Source organism: Hyperolius riggenbachi, chromosome 7, assembly GCF_040937935.1.
Source record: "Hyperolius riggenbachi isolate aHypRig1 chromosome 7, aHypRig1.pri, whole genome shotgun sequence".
Classification (NCBI taxonomy): domain Eukaryota; kingdom Metazoa; phylum Chordata; class Amphibia; order Anura; family Hyperoliidae; genus Hyperolius; species Hyperolius riggenbachi.
Genome location: NC_090652.1, coordinates 233,746,114 through 233,762,149, shown reverse-complemented (window position 1 = coordinate 233,762,149; position 16,036 = coordinate 233,746,114). Strand labels below are relative to the sequence as shown.

The 16,036-nt window shown below is 41.7% G+C and overlaps 1 protein-coding gene across 5 annotated transcripts in view; it reads right to left on the bottom strand.

The window, feature by feature from the left end:
* Positions 1-16,036, bottom strand: part of ERBB4 (erb-b2 receptor tyrosine kinase 4) — a 1,342,090-nt gene that overhangs the window by 440,294 nt on the left and 885,760 nt on the right. For all 5 annotated transcript variants that reach the window (XM_068245390.1, XM_068245391.1, XM_068245392.1 and 2 more), the window contains 2 exons: positions 11,804-11,917; positions 7,115-7,241 (listed from right to left, as the gene is read on the bottom strand). In XM_068245390.1, coding sequence (XP_068101491.1) covers positions 7,115-7,241; positions 11,804-11,917 — 241 coding nt within the window. The remainder of the gene's footprint in view (positions 1-7,114; positions 7,242-11,803; positions 11,918-16,036) is intronic.

Genomic DNA, 16,036 nt, shown 5'->3' with positions numbered 1-16,036 from the left:
GTCAAATCTTGGTTCTATTGATCTGAGGCGCAATCGATGCAGGAATCGAGTGCGATCGTTCTTTTCTTCACGGGCGGTTCCAGGACGCGCCTGCGTCCCCGCAACCGTCCGTGACACAGACATTTTTTAATTGATCAGAGCCAACCCAAAAATAGATGAACATGGGTTTATTGTAGTCTAAACAGCCTCATTAATACAGGATTGACACACTCATCTCCTCATCTGCTAGTTAACTAGATAGTCTCATGGCGACTTGAATTTTGTGCTACAAAGGGTGCCTAGAAAGATCTCTCTTGTGAGCAATCTAAGAACAATCAAACAGATACACTTTGCAGCAGTCTGTCCTATGGAAAGAGGAGGGAGCAGTATGAGTGACAGGTAAAAGTATTGGGTGTGTGGACAACTTAAAAAGAAACAAATGAGGAATAACAGAGGCACCAGATAAGTATAAAAGGCTTAAAAACCGCTTAAAAGGAGGGGGGGTTGGTGGTTACCGCCCTCAGGTACAGAATGACTAGTCAATCGGTCATATATAAATAATTTATTTTGAAATCTCCAGGCAAGCTTGCCTGGAGATTTCAAAATAAATTATTTATATATGACCGATTGACTAGTCATTCTGTACCTGAGGGCGGTAACCACCAACCCCCCTCCTTTTAAGCGGTTTTTAAGCCTTTTATACTTATCTGGCGCCTCTGTTATTCCTCATTTGTTGATCTAGTCCACCCTTGGTGGAGGGGTGCATCCCCGTTTTTCCAGTCTACAGAGAGCGACTTCTTAGACCTGAGTGGGGTCAGGTTACAATTCTCCCCACCTGCATCTTCAGTGGTTGCCTTAGTGGTAACCCAGACTTGTGAGTATATTTCTTATTGTTTTGTCTTGTTCCATTTGTCAAGACGTACTACACTATATTGGGCTCTCGGTTTTTTTTTTTTTTTTTTTTTTTTTTTTTTTTTTTTTTTTCCTTCACATTGTTCCAAACTTAAAAAGAAAGCACAGAGACAACGGGAGCCAGAATAGCGCACTATGTAATGAAAATAACAAATAATAATTTTTTGAAATATCTGTTCAAACATCTGTTTGAACAGATAGTTACTCACAAAGGTGGGTTGCACAAGGGCCAACCGACCACTTGAAGCAGGTGGAAATGAAAGACCTGACTCCACTCGGAGAGGCCAACCTGGACAGGATGCGGTCACTCTCTTGGTGAACAAATGGACACAGGCCTACACAATGGTGTAAACCATGTGGTGTCAGGTGTACCCTTCTAACCCAAAATGATGGGGGGTGTATAAGCACAACAAGGGATAAGAGATGACCAAGGATGAATTAAACTAATTGAGAGTTGCTCATCATCCTGGCTGCTTAACCTTTCGATGCTGTTAACTGGCCTGAAGAACTGGACTCAGACCCATGAACTGCATTGCCTGTGCTGATAAAATGTTATTGTCTTCTGAGACTGTCATAACTAAGGTAAGCCACCTCCTCCTTTTTTGTTTATATGTGTTTTTAACGTAGTTTTATTCATCCCTGGGCCCTCTTATCGTCCTGTATGAGTGACAAGTTCCCCTATTTGAGGACTATAATTAGTGTTGATGAATGACAACAAAAGAAATCCACATTAACCCGCACGCCACACTTCAGCACCAGAACCAGTGGACAGGGTCACAGGGAGTTCACTCACTTGCAGTTCACACTGAGCTTTACTTGCCATGGATGATTCCTTTTTCAATGTAAGCCACGAGTGAGTCAACTCCTCATGATGCTGTCCACTGCTTCAGGTGCTGAAGTTTGGTGTGCAGGAAATTTTGGGTTTATGAATTCATTCTCCCGAAGTTGAACACTAACTATAATAGAGGACCAATAAAGATTGGTCATTAGTGATAAAACACAACCCATCCCAAACAGCATTTATAGTGATGTCAGGGGACCCTGGTACCATCAATAGAGCGTGAAACGGTTTCCTGGACAACAAATGGCTGCTGAAAATCTAGTGTGTACCTAGATTGAGTGTTAAATATAGATGCTTGACAAGTTGCTTTGATGTAAGTCAGCTGAAGTTCAGTTACGAAACAAGAACAGTAATCTAAATACTTTAGAAAAGGAATGATTCAGTGTATTGTTGCTACATATTTTTTTAGCAACGGCCCTTTTTTTCATTCTTTTTCTCCTTCATTCACAAAGGTATCATATGAGGTGTACGACTCAAATATGTTTTTTTCTGATCTGAATTCTATTCACATTTAATCTCCTGAAAAGTTCTGTTGTGTAATGGCAGTGATGCTCGGTACTTGCTATTGTCACACATACTGTACATCCACATACAATACAGCTGATCCACTGTCAACGTTGTACTGTCCAGCTAAAGACAATCAAGAGAGAATGTTAGCTGTAGACACAAGGGTTGCTCATAAACTATGCCAGCGTGAATCTACGCGTCATAGTACGCAACTACACATCGTAGTTCGTAGGCGAAGTTTAAGAACTACACCTACGCATTTCCGCGATGTCGTAGTCCCGCTATGCGAAGCTTCGCCCGCTACGCGTAGTTGATGTATGTATTGCGAAGTCAACTATGCGTGCGGTAACTGCATCTATATGGATCATTGCGCATTCGCAGAAATATTATTGACCTTTTATACGCATACAATTCCGCATTGGAAAGTGGAATGTATGCTTATATTAGTTTATATTTGCAAATAGGTTGAAGATTATTGCGAAAATGTTTCCGCATAAGGGGTCGCATCAACTACGCTTCGCTCTACGCGAAGCTTGCGTATTTTAACACGTAGTCTACGAAATGCAAATGTAGTGTAGTTTCTGATTACATAGCCGTAGATTGCGAAGCGTATTTGCGTAAAAATACGCGTAGTTCCAGCGTAGCGAAGTTGGCTGACTACGACCATCCCTGGTAGACACATTTAATACATAAAACATTAAGGATCTCTCCACAGCAAATAGTTAAAATGAGCCCATTCACGTAAGTAAGGCTCAGCCAATGTTTATTATTGAAATGTAGATTAAAAAACAGCATCTGGCCGGGTGGTAAAAAGGCCAACATATATAGCAAGGATGTAACTACAGGGGAGCAGCTCCTGGAACTGCGGGTAGGGGTGGGGCAGAGCTGTAAGGGGGCCCCAACTACTTCTTCACTCCCTCCAATAAAGGGGTCCATCCTTCACATTGGGTGTTTTGGTGGCTACACCTGCTAAGGATTTGAAGATTACGATGTCCATACTAGATTTATGACCCTTGCAAGATGGGACCCCAGGCTGTGATGGTCCCCAGGGGTAAGCAAGGGAAAGGGTGTAAACACTTGGCGGCTTCATCAAAGTTTGAGACACCAGAATATCTTCAGGTATCACAGCACTGCCCCCTTTCTTTCCCTGCTACAGTTCACTTTGGATGTAGCAGCAGTTTGTGTGCAGAGCAGGGAGCAGCAGGGTGTGTACAGAGCATGGAGCAGTTTAGGGGAACTTAACACAGTAAGGTATATGAGCACAGCCTGGTGCCCTGCTGTGTGAATGCTTCACTTTCCCCATCATTAGCTATGTCTGCTGTCCTCATTATAATCTGTATCCAAATTGCTGCTGATTAATCCCATTGTCGATCGGGAGCATTTAGGAAATATTTGCCAGATCCTGTCAGTCAGGTGGTAAATTGCATTGTGTGTACCCAGCATGATGTCCTACCATATTATTATACTGTATTGTGCGAGGCTGAGGGAGACCTATCAGGAATCCCCCCCTTGAAAATCCTGAGTTTGCCCCTGGACATGATTTGTAGTTATGCCTCTGATATATACAGTATACAGTATATACTGTATATATAGCTTGTGCTTGTGTTTCAAGAGGAAAGAAAACTGAAAACTGTGTCAAGCTTACCATGTACTATTGGACTTTTCTGGACAGATTACAACTTTGATTCAGTAGCAACATTATGAAAAGCTGTTTCTTGATCAAATTTTGATTGCAAGATGTAACAAAACAGATTAGGAAAGCCTGTTCTTTTATTAACTGAGTGAAGTGTGAGCAAGGGAGAGGATATTCAGATTTCTGTTGATTTTCAGATTAAAACCTGTATCATTCACAAGGTTGACCATATAATAGTGTATGGCAGCCATTAATCTAGTCTTGGAAGAGCACCCTAGGTTCAAAATTAGGGATGCTCATTTGGATTCTGCAGGGAAATAGGAATACTGCGGGAATACTATTTACTGCAACTCAGTAATTTTAGCCCAATGAAAGAACTCGCAAGAATTGAACTAATCAGAGAATGCTGAGTTTTACAGCAAAAATCGGATTACCGCGGAACCTTTAGACCAATCACAAGATTCTGTTTTCTTCGATTTCCCTTGTTGATCTTTTTTACCGATTTCTGATTCTGAGGAGTAGTGTATTTGTGATTTTTTTCATCCGATAATGCAAAAAATGACAAATACAATAAAGGTTGTCCCTGGTTAAAGAACGGGATAGGGACTGTAGATCTGTTCTTAACTTGAATCCGTTCTTAAGTCGGGATGTTTTAAACCGCTTCTTCAAACTTCCCCCACGGAAATGATATAATCGCGACGGGATCGGGCCGTTTGTATTGGCTGGTCGTTCGTAAGTTGGGCGTCTGTAAACCGGGGACTACCTTGCACTCTTCAGAAAATCAGTAAAACGGAAAATCAGATATTGGAAAAATGGAAATAGAAAAAAATGGAAAATCAAAAACCGGAAAAACTGAAATTGACAAACAGAAAATTAGAAGTTGGAAAAACAATTATCTGAAATTGGCACTGGCGGAAATCGGAATTTCTGCAGCCATCCCTACTCAAAATCCTGCCTTTTTTCCAACACTTTTATTCCTAATAAAGCGATATAGGTATTATATGCAATTTTTCAAGCAAGTTATGCAAGTCCCTCACCCTCTGATTAAAAATTGGTAAAACCTTTTTTTGCCTTAGAGAATGTTATGCTGAGAACACACGATGCAATTTCCTGTTCGATCAATGGGTGATAGCATGTGTACATGTCCAAATTGTACCGCATCGATAAAGGAATCAATTTTCTAATGACAACTTCGCAAAATCAATCCTTTTCTCAAAACTGATAGGACATGACAGAAATATTCATCCGATTCCCTTTGATCTGACAGGAAATTGCATTGTGTATTCCCAGAATTAGGGACATTAGACAAAGGCTTTGGTAGATATAATACTGAGTGCCCATGAGGGACACTGAACTGTGGAGGATGTCAGTCAGCATTATAGATATAAATTATAATAATAATTAGGTAAACATTTAGCACCCTCCCCCCAAAAAAAACAAAAAAAACCACATCTATATGGGGGTATAGGAGGCCTACATGCAGCGCCCCTGTTGAGATGCAATGGATCTTTTGTGTGCCAACTACTGCAGGGAACGCATTGAGCCTCATATTCTGGCAAGCTATGCTATCAGCAAATGCTATGCTATCTTAATTAGTCAATAGACAATTAGGCAGCCAGTATATAGTCAGGTGAACCTGGTCAGAGCACACACCCGTTTCTTTTTCTTCAGTCGTAAAACATTTGTTTAATGTTAAGGATAAGTGGATAGCACTCTTGCCCTGTGGTGCTAAAAATCTACCACCAAGGACCCACCAGTACGAAGCCTGGTCCCCAGGCTTGTATCCAGGCCCATCCACTGTCTGCATAGAGTACATATGCTATTCATGATTTTGGTAGGGTCTCCTCCAGGCACCCTGTTGTTTTTAGATGCTAAAAATATGCTAATAGTTTCATTGGATTCCCAAAGGGCACTAGACAGTAGTAAAGACATTAGATTGTAAGCAGTTAGTGATGTGAATTGTTTAATGTCCTCTGAAATGTATTTCAGAAAATGGATCAGGCATAAATAAATGCATATTATTGATAATATTAATAAAAATAATCAACTCCTTTATCCTTGAGGTTATGTTGACAGTGGGGCATTGCAGTGTGTTGTGTCAGACAATATAATCACATTGCTTTTGCAATATGATTATATTGTAATAGTACGTTCACATTGGAGTGTTAGCAGTGTGGTGCAACAGATCTGTCAGGAATAAGGTGATGCATGCACTGGAGTTCCGCAAAATGCGTTAACAGGCACAGGAAACATATTTTGCATATACAGGTAGACCCCAGTTAATGAACGAGATAGGGACTGTAGGTTCATTCTTAACCTGAATCTATTCTTAACCTCCTTGCCGGTTATCCCGAGCTTAGCTCGGGGTAACCTGCGCAGGAGGATTTCTCAGGCCCCGCTGGGCCGATTTGCATAATTTTTTTTCCTACACGCAGCTAGCACTTTGCTAGCTGCGTGTAGTTTGCGATCGCCACTGCCGAGCCGCCCCCCGCCCCAGACCCCTGCGCAGCCTGGCCAATCAGTGCCAGGCAGCGCTGAGGGGCGGATCGGGATTCCCTGTGACGTCCCGACGTCCATGACGTCGGTGACGTCATCCCGCCCCGTCGCCATGGCGACCGGGGTAGCCCTGCAGGAAATCCCGTTCTGAACGGGATTTCCTGCTTACTCTGATCGCCGAAGGCGATCGGAGTGGGTGGGGGGATACCGCCGCTCAGCGGCTATCATGTAGCGAGCCCTGGGCTCGCTACATGATTTAGAAGAAAAAAAATTTAAAAAGAGTTCTGCGCTGCCTCCTTGCCGGATTAATTAGACCGGCAAGGAGGTTAAGTCAGAACACTGTGCCATCCCTGTCCCCTGTACCTCCTCTGTGCCCCCAAGTTCCACCAGTGTACACCTCTGTGTCACATCTGCCCTTTGTACCTGTTTATACAAGTTTAAAAGCCATTTTTTCTTTGATTTTTTTTAAAATTGATTTTCTCAAAAAACTACACGTCCAATTTGAAAAAAAAATGTTTGACTTGTTCCCATGGAAACAGAGAATCCATGCCATTTGTATTGGCGGGGCGTTCGTAAGTCGGCCCTTCGTATGTCGGGGACTTTCAGTACCAGTGCACTTTTAACGCACAATATGACTTTTCGCCTCTTTTGTGTTGCGCTCCTGCTTTTGCAGAATGCGCAATGCAATGTTCCACTGTAAATGTAGCATTACGATGACATTTTTGATGCATATTTTCTACACTTACCCTTCAATTCCAGTCACCAGGAACAGGAGATTCCCATTAATTTTTGTGCAGTTTATAAACTCATCAATGTTGCTGGAATCCACAGTATGGGATGGTTTAAGGGGTCCTGTTCCAATTCCATCACACACTAGACAGAGAAACATAATGTTACAACAGTACAAAAACCATAATTTAAAGGACAACTATCAAAGTAATCAGTTATGTGATAACTCCATAAATTAATCGCTTAACAATTTTTATAATGTACACTGCTAGTAATTCCTGTTTTTATTGTTTTTAACCACCTGAAAAATGGCATAACATGAACATACTGTACTAATGGCGTTGGACAGTAGAATAGTCCATATCCACAGGCCTTAGGAAGATTGCAGTTGAATAACCTATTTGTAGTCTCCCCACAGCGCATTCATGTGACAGCCACAACAAGATAGTATACAGCACCCTGGAGGGAGTATGTATTATTTGACCACCCGGACAGTTGGGCAAAGGCAGAGTTGAATAATGACTCACCCTGCTTCTGTTGAAATTCCAGGCAGCATTAAATACTATTCCCCCTCCAAGTCGCAGCAACTCGAAGGGAGTAATAATTTGGGGTCTGGTTATTGCCGGCACCCGTATTAGATATAAAAACCTGCTGCGTTGCTATAGACGTAATAACATTACGTCTATGGCGGTTCCCAGGTCAGGCACAGCGCGGCTTTAAGCGCGTACCAAGATAACCTGGTGGAAAGGTCACTGTCTGCAGCTATCAGAGAAGAAATAAAGCCTGAAAGTGAAATGGGCAACCACTCTTGCTCCTATTCTTACTGGCAAACAGTGGTTACAGCAGCAAAATTCTCAATTACTGGCAATAGCCGGTATGAAAGCAGAGAAGAAGTTCTGCTGTAGTTAATAAAATTGCATCAGAAATGAGGCGGAGCATCATAACTACCATCATCTACTACCAAATCGGTGTTAGTGCTAGGCTTAGGTTGGGGAAGATTAGTGTTAGGTATATATACAAGGAAGGTTAGTGTCAGAATAGGTTGAGGTAGGCGATAGTAGGATATCAGTAACAATTCCGATATGCTACTATTAGATAACAGGTGGTAGTAGAACATTGCTAAAATTACCAATATTCTACTATTGGCAGATGAAAAAAATCTTTCCATGTGGTGCTTTTAATTGTACACTTTAAGACCGAGTTTACACTGTCTAAATAGAATGCAAATACAGGGAGTCGTCAGATATTTCTAGATCAACGGATCTGTTGCATTGACCCTACAATAAAAAAGTGAGAAAAAAAAATTATACCAATGTAAAAAATGATCCGTCTGATGGACACATTTTTACCCAAATCAGTTTTTAATCTGTGTTGTGTCAACCGAGCCATAGAATAACCCCCCCCCCCCCCCACCCGCATACACACACACAAATTGTTCAATAAGCTATTTTGCCACCTCTTATTACATGACATCAACATCATTCTAATATACATGCACTACTTAGTGCACTAGCAGCTCATTGTTAGACGGCAAGGCAGAGGACAGGCTAAACTGTGCAGACTGTGGACATTTGGCATCCTGATCACTCACATTATCCTGTGGCTGCTGCAAGTTTTCATGAATTTCAATGTCTAAAATACCACATTCCTACTAAGTAGGCTGCAATTTACATCTCCCCAGGGTGTCATTTGAGACTTTAGGGAAATGGATATTTTATTCCTAATAAAATCACAAATATATCCGTCTGTCTGCTTTTTGCACCTCTCATAGCATTCCTTTACTCAGCTTGTACATTTTGTGTTTGTGTCCTGATGTGATTAATAAGAAAAATAAATACAGTTAATAATTGGTAGTAGTTTCACCGAATAATTACTAGGTAGCACCAACCAGTATCTAATCAGGTAAGTAATGCAACTATCCTAAAGGTGGACATACATCAGTCACATTTTATTTGTTGATATCTGACCAAATCAATCATCTGATCAAATTTTCTAGAAATCAATGCAGCAAACAACGCCCAATCAACTGATTTTTGGTTAAAATCAATTGATTCGGTTAATTGCGCCAGGTAGAAGACTTTGCTTGATCAGCAGTGAGTCAGGAGTGCATGGCTTCTGGTGTATAATTTCGGGATGGCCTACACAGCAGTGGAGCTACTCTCACTTGTCCACCAGCACTTTCTCACAAGTCTTTACTCCAACGCCACCGGGAATTCCTCCTGTATCTTCACTCCCAGGGAGCTGTGTGTCACATGACAAACATTAGCGGCCAAACACTAGCGACCTCTAGTGGTCACATAAGGTGCATGGCATGGTGCCCCTAGTGTTTGGCTTCTGATGTTTAGTCATGGGACACATAGCTCCTCGGAAGAGAACAGACAGGGAGAAGAAGCCCTGGCGGTGGAGAGAAGACACATGCTAGTGGACAGATCAACATAAGCTCTGCTGTCCCTACACTCTAAATGTCTAGGGGAGGGGGGGGGGGGGGGCACACAGATGAGGAGACACAGCAGGCAGTGCACACAGATTTTAAATCTATTTTATGCTGAAATCTATTCAAGTGGCAGAAGACAGCTCTACCTGATCTGGCTGGTCTCTTGAATCAGGTAGCATGCTTTGCATACCACTGGCTCAGGTTCTCTTTCAGTATTTTAGATTCTGCTGCTAGCAAAACCAGGGCAACAATTTACATACCAAATGTTCAGTTTTGTGCTAAAACAGAGTAAGTGAAAATGTACTATAATTTACCATATCACTGCATAACACTATATAACGCAGGCAACCCATGGGCAAGCAATGGCTGTAATGATGAGTCTCCATGGCTGAAACAAGGAGGAGTAACTCGAAGCAGGTTGTTTTGGTGCTTAGTGCCTAGTGGCGAAACTGGGTGCTGCTATAAAACTAGTGCTATACTATGCACCCCATGCAAGAGTAATTCAGAGTTCGACAGACTTTGAATTACTTCTCCCGCTGAGTTGCTATAACTTGGAGATAGAATAGTACTTAACGGCTCCAGGTATTTGAGCAGCATCAGGATGAGCCATCATTGGGCTCTCCCTACGCCTAGCTCACTATATGCCTGTATATGCGTATGCAAAGTAACTCTCCTCCAACATGCTCCATGTGCACAGTTTGCACTGTGGGGGTATTAGTGGTGGTGGAACTGGAATGGGAATTACACTAATGGTGGGACTGGTGGTGGGATTACATTGATGGCAGGACTGACATGCTTTATTACACTCTCTGCTCATAACTGTTGGTGGACTATAATACACTCATGCCATGTTAAATAGGAAAATATCGTTAAAGGGTACCTGAAGTGAAATGTCACATAATGAAATAAACATATGTATGTAATGTCCCAATCTTACACTGAACTAGCCTGTGTTCAATCTTTTTTCTTACTGCATTGCTTGGTCAAAACTGTACAACTTTTTCCACAAGCAAATTTGTATTAGTACTGGAAACCAATGTCATTCATTAGCTACAGTGGAATAATGTCCAAGTTTAAATACACGTATAGTATACAAAAAAATTGTGTGTGGAAAGACATGCACATTTTTCACAATGATAAATGTGGTCCCAGCCTAAGGGCTAAAAAATCATGGGCTGTATTGATTCTCTGCAGTAGCTTAGTTCTCATTGATAACTAATTAGAGCACATAAAACTGCTGTGTGACTGAGAAACACCTTTAGTGCAGGAAACAGGGATTCCAGGAAAGCTGTATTTATGACTGGTTCTATACATACAATTGTTATTTCATCAGTTAATTTTCACTTCAGGTTTTCTTTAATAGAGGGGTCATGTCTGCTAGGTCTTACATACAGCAACCAGGAGCATAGGGGTCACCATAGCAGCTTCTATGGGGCCAATAGCCAAACGGGGCCTAGTGGTCTCATTGGCTCAGTGATAAGGGGGTCTGCAGTGGGCCTCATGCAGACTGGCGGTGGGCCCCTTGAAATGCAGAGTAGCAAGCGGAGGGCAGGAAAGACTTAAAGAGGCTCAGAGACGAGTTAAAGTATAGCTCTGATACTTACCCGGGGCTTCCTCCCGCCCTATAAACACATATAAGTCCCACGCCGTCCTTCCACGATCTGCTATTCAGCCGCAGTGAGCTCAGCTATTAGCCTCAGTGATGTTAGTTTGGGTCTACTGTACATGTGCAGTAGACACTGACTGGCATCGACTGAGGCTGGTAACGGAGATCACTGCTAGGGAACGGCAGACCACGTGAGGACGGCGTGGGACTTAGATGTGTTTATGGGGTGGGAGGAAGCCCCATCTAAGTATCAGAGCTATACTTTAACTCGTCTCTGAGTCTCCTGAGTCTCCACAGACAATGTACCTTCCTCCTAGGCATCCTTGTATCCATGATGGGGGGCAACCAAAATTTTGCTTTAGGACCCCATGATTTCTGGCTATGCTCCTGGCACTAACTATGTTTTAGTTTAAATGTGTTTTAAAAAGTCATTTGTGTTTTAGGTTTACTTATGTATTTATGATACATTTGGCATACATGTTATACCAAAAATAATATTTAAAAAAAGGAAAAAAGTCTAGCCATAGCTCAGATAGCATAGCACACATCAAGTGCAGAAGTGTGAATGAGTCCTTAGTTGCAGCGGGAATGCGCTAGGTTTCGGATGATACATTTCCTTTTCTTGTTTAAGCACTACTTATCTGCGGGCAGAGTAATCCTACTTACCTTTTGGACATATTCCTGCACAAGGTTTACACATCTTGATCCCATTTTCTTCCACCTCCATCTTATTGCTAGGACAAGCTCTTACACAAGAACTGTCATCAACAACAAAGTTATCTATCAAGGAAGAATAAATAGGTATAATGGATAGCTTTGCAAAATTTCAGTTCATAAACAAGCAGAGTACAGTAAAAAAAAGTATACAACTGTCATCTGGAAAGTAACTGTCGATTTCAATTTACCAATTAACCTGTAAACGACTGCTACTCGATGTGAAATCCTGGGGCGGGGTTTTGCAGGAGATCATGCGCACCCGCATCTCCGCACGAATGACGGAGCTCCGCTCCGCCATCAGTCTTCCAGCGGCGATCACCACTAGGAGCCTGGTAGACGGCAAAACCGCTGTCTATTTACTATGTACAGAGCTGCGATCTATGGCAGCGTTGTACTGGGGACAGTTGTGTGGCACGGATGTCCCCCTGGGAGGCACTACAGCAATCTGCTGTCATAGGCTGAAGCCTATGACAACCGATCGCGCTGATTGGCTGGCGGGGGAGGGAGGGATATTTTTAAAAAAGGGAATATTTATTACAAAAAAAAATCAAATAAATATTTACAAAAATAAACATCCTAGGAGTGATCATTGCCCACCAACAGAGAGCTCTGTTAGTCGGCAGTAAAGGGGGTGGGGGAATCACTTGTGTGCTGAGTTGTACGGCCCTACAGCAAGGCCTTAAAGCTGCAGTAACCCTATTAGTAAAAATGGCCTTGACTGCGGTCCTCAAGAGGTTAAGGAAACATTTTATGTCATTTTAGATACACTGGCCATATTATATTACCTTTTCTCTTGAGTTTTCTCCAAGGAAGTACTTTCAAACCTTATAAATAAAATAATTTTAAAGCTCTCACAAAGCAAGAAATGACTCAAAATAAGTTTGATATTACCTTTTTACCTACATTTTAGTATTTTTTTTAATTGCAAAGTGTTGAAAAGTTATTTTTAGGTAAGATGAAAAATGATCTCTTTGCAGAAAGCCTTGGAGAAAAGCTAATAGGATATGGCCCACTATGTCATCTGATTATTTCTCTAAATAGCCATCTCCTTTAGCTAAACTTTTAGCATATATTTTTTAAAAGGTTTTCAATCCCTTTGTTGTGGTAGCACTCATCTCCACACCTATGGGTTGAAGGGATTGGGGATGGTGAGCATCATGTTAATGCTGCTGAACAAACAGTTACTAGTGCTCTGCAGTCAAGTGACAAGCGGTGCTGAGGAAAAAGATTAACCTGACAGATACAAGTTACATTACACTGTAAGGATACTTTGAATAGCATATAAATGCAAATGGCTATTCCTTTCTGAAGGATACTTGTAGAAATGGCTGCTTTGAAACAAACAATCCAATTTACAAGTTATTACAGCTAAATGTTGTTTTTTTTTAAATATATATAAATGCGTTGTCTGTCAAGGACCTGGTAGTCAAATCCTCTTTGTAAAACTGCAAACATTTTTTTAATGAAATATATACAAATGGAAATTTGTCTATTCTGACATGTTCACTGTTTATAAAGCGGGGCGATAAGTGCATTGATACACATACTACAGTGTCTATATAAAATACTATATCCTCTTAAAACAAAATGTTAACTATTAAAGCGGAATATAACCCTGCATTTCAACTTTGCTTTAAAACATTATTTACAGCATATTATATGCAACCAGCATTTTTTTTTTTTACTAGACCAGCATTGGAAGGGTTACACATGGAGCTTTAGAGTTCCATGGATAGAAATGCTGCAGCAGCTGAAGTTTAGATAGATACATTTAAGTAAACACAATGTAACAAGTGTGGAATGTGACACACACTCTCTGACTGTGCAGGAGCTGGAGGACAGCCAGAGAGTGTGTAACATTCACCACTTGTTACATTGTGTTTACTTAAATGCATCTAACTAAACTTTAGCTGCGGCAGCATTTCTATCCACAGAACTTTAATGCTCTGTGTGTAACCCTTCCAATGCTGGTCTAGTAAAAAAAAAATGCTGGTTGCATATAATATGCTGTAAATAATGTTTTAGAGCAAAGTTGAAATGCAGGGTTATATTCCGCTTTAAGTTTATTGCACTCAAATGAAACCAATTATAAACACATGCATGGGTTCCCTGTGGGGAGAGTGTTCTCAGCTAAATATACTAAACTATGCCTGGACTAAACACTCTCCATCCACACACCACCCTGGGGGCAGCGCAGTGGCATAGTGGTTAGCGCTCTCGCCCGGTTCGAATCCCAGCCAGGTCAACATCTGCAAGGTTTTTGTATGTTCTCCCCGTGCCTGTGTGGGTTTCCTCTGGGCGCTCTGGTTTCCTCCGACATCCCCAAAACATTCAGATAAGTTAATTGGCTTCCCCCTAAAATTGGCCCTAGACTGTGATACATACAATACACAATATATACAGTGGGTTGCAAAAGTATTCGGCCCCCTTCAAGTTTTCCACATTTTGTCATGTTACTGCCACAAACATTAATCAATTGTATTGGAATTCCACATGAAAGACCAACACAAAGTGCTGTACACATGAGAAGTGGAATGAAAATCATACATGATTCCAAACATTTTTTACAAATAAACAACTGCAAAGTGGTGTGTGTATAATTATTCGGCCCCCTTTGATCTGAATGCAGTCAGTTGCCTATAGACATTGCCTGATGAGTGCTAATGACTAAATAGAGTGCACCTGTGTGTAATCTAATGTCAGTACAAATACAGCTGCTCTGTGAGGGCCTCAGAGGTTGTCTAAGAGAATATTGGGTGCAACAACACCGTGAAGTCCACAGAACACACAAGACAGGTCAGGGATCAAGTTATTGAGAAATTTAAAGCAGGCTTAGGCTACAAACAGATTTCCAAAGCCTTGAACATCCCACGGAGCACTGTTCAAGCGATCATTCAGAAATGGAAAGAGTATGGCACAACTGTACACCTACCAAGACAAGGCCATCCACCTAAACTCACAGGCCGAACAAGGAGATCGCTGATCAGAAATGCAGTCAAGAGGCCCATGGTGACTCTGGACGAGCTGCAGAGATCTACAGCTCAGGTGGGAGACTCTGTCCATAGGACAACTATTAGTCATGCACTGTACAAAGTTGGCCTTTATGGAAGAGTGGCAAGAAGAAAGGCATTGTTAACAGAAAGCATAAGAAGTCCCATTTGCAGTTTGCCACAAGCCATGTGGGGGACACCGCAACCATGTGGAAGAAGGTGCTCTGGTCAGATGAGACTAAAATGGAACTTTTTGGCCAAAATGCAAATTGATATGTGTGGCAGAAAACTAACACTGCACATCACTTTGAACACACCATCCCCACTGTCAAATATGGTGGTGGCAGCATCATGCTCGGGGGGTGCATCTCTTCAGCAGGGACAGGGAAGCTGGTCAGAGTTGATGGGAAGATGGATGGAGCCAAATACAGGGCAAACTTGGAAGAAAACCTCTTGGAGACTGCAAAAGACTTGAGACTGGGGCGGAGGTTCGCCTTCCAGCAGGACAATGACCCTAAACATAAAGTCAGGGCAACAATGGAATGGTTTAAATAAAACATATCTATGTGTTAGAATGACCCAGTCAAAGTCCAGATCTAAATCCAATTGAGAATCTGTGGCAAGATCTGAAAACTGCTGTTCACAAACGCTGTCCATCTAATCTGACTGAGCTGGAGCTGTTTTGCAAAGAAGAATGGGCAAAGATTTCAGTCTCTAGATGTGCAAAGCTGGTAGAGACGTACCCTAAAAGACTGGCAGCTGTATTTGCAGCAAAAGGTGGTTCTACAAAGTATTGACTCAGGGGGCCGAATAATTACGCACACCTCACTTTGCAGTTATTTATTTGTAAAAAATGTTTGGAATGATGTATGATTTTCGATCCACTTCTCACATGTACACCACTTTGTATTGGTCTTTCACGTGGAATTCCAATAAAATTGATGCATGTTTGTGGCAGTAATGTGACAAAATGTGGAAAACTTCAAGGGGGCCGAATACTTTTGCAACCCACTGTACATACACATATGACTATGGTAGGGATTAGATTGTGAGCCCCTCTGAGGGACAGTTAGTGACAAGACAATATACTCTGTACAGCGCTGCGTAATATGTTGGCGCTATATAAATACTTAAAATATATAAATAATAAAATAAATAAATGATATCCTGAAAATAGAAATGGCGTCCTAAA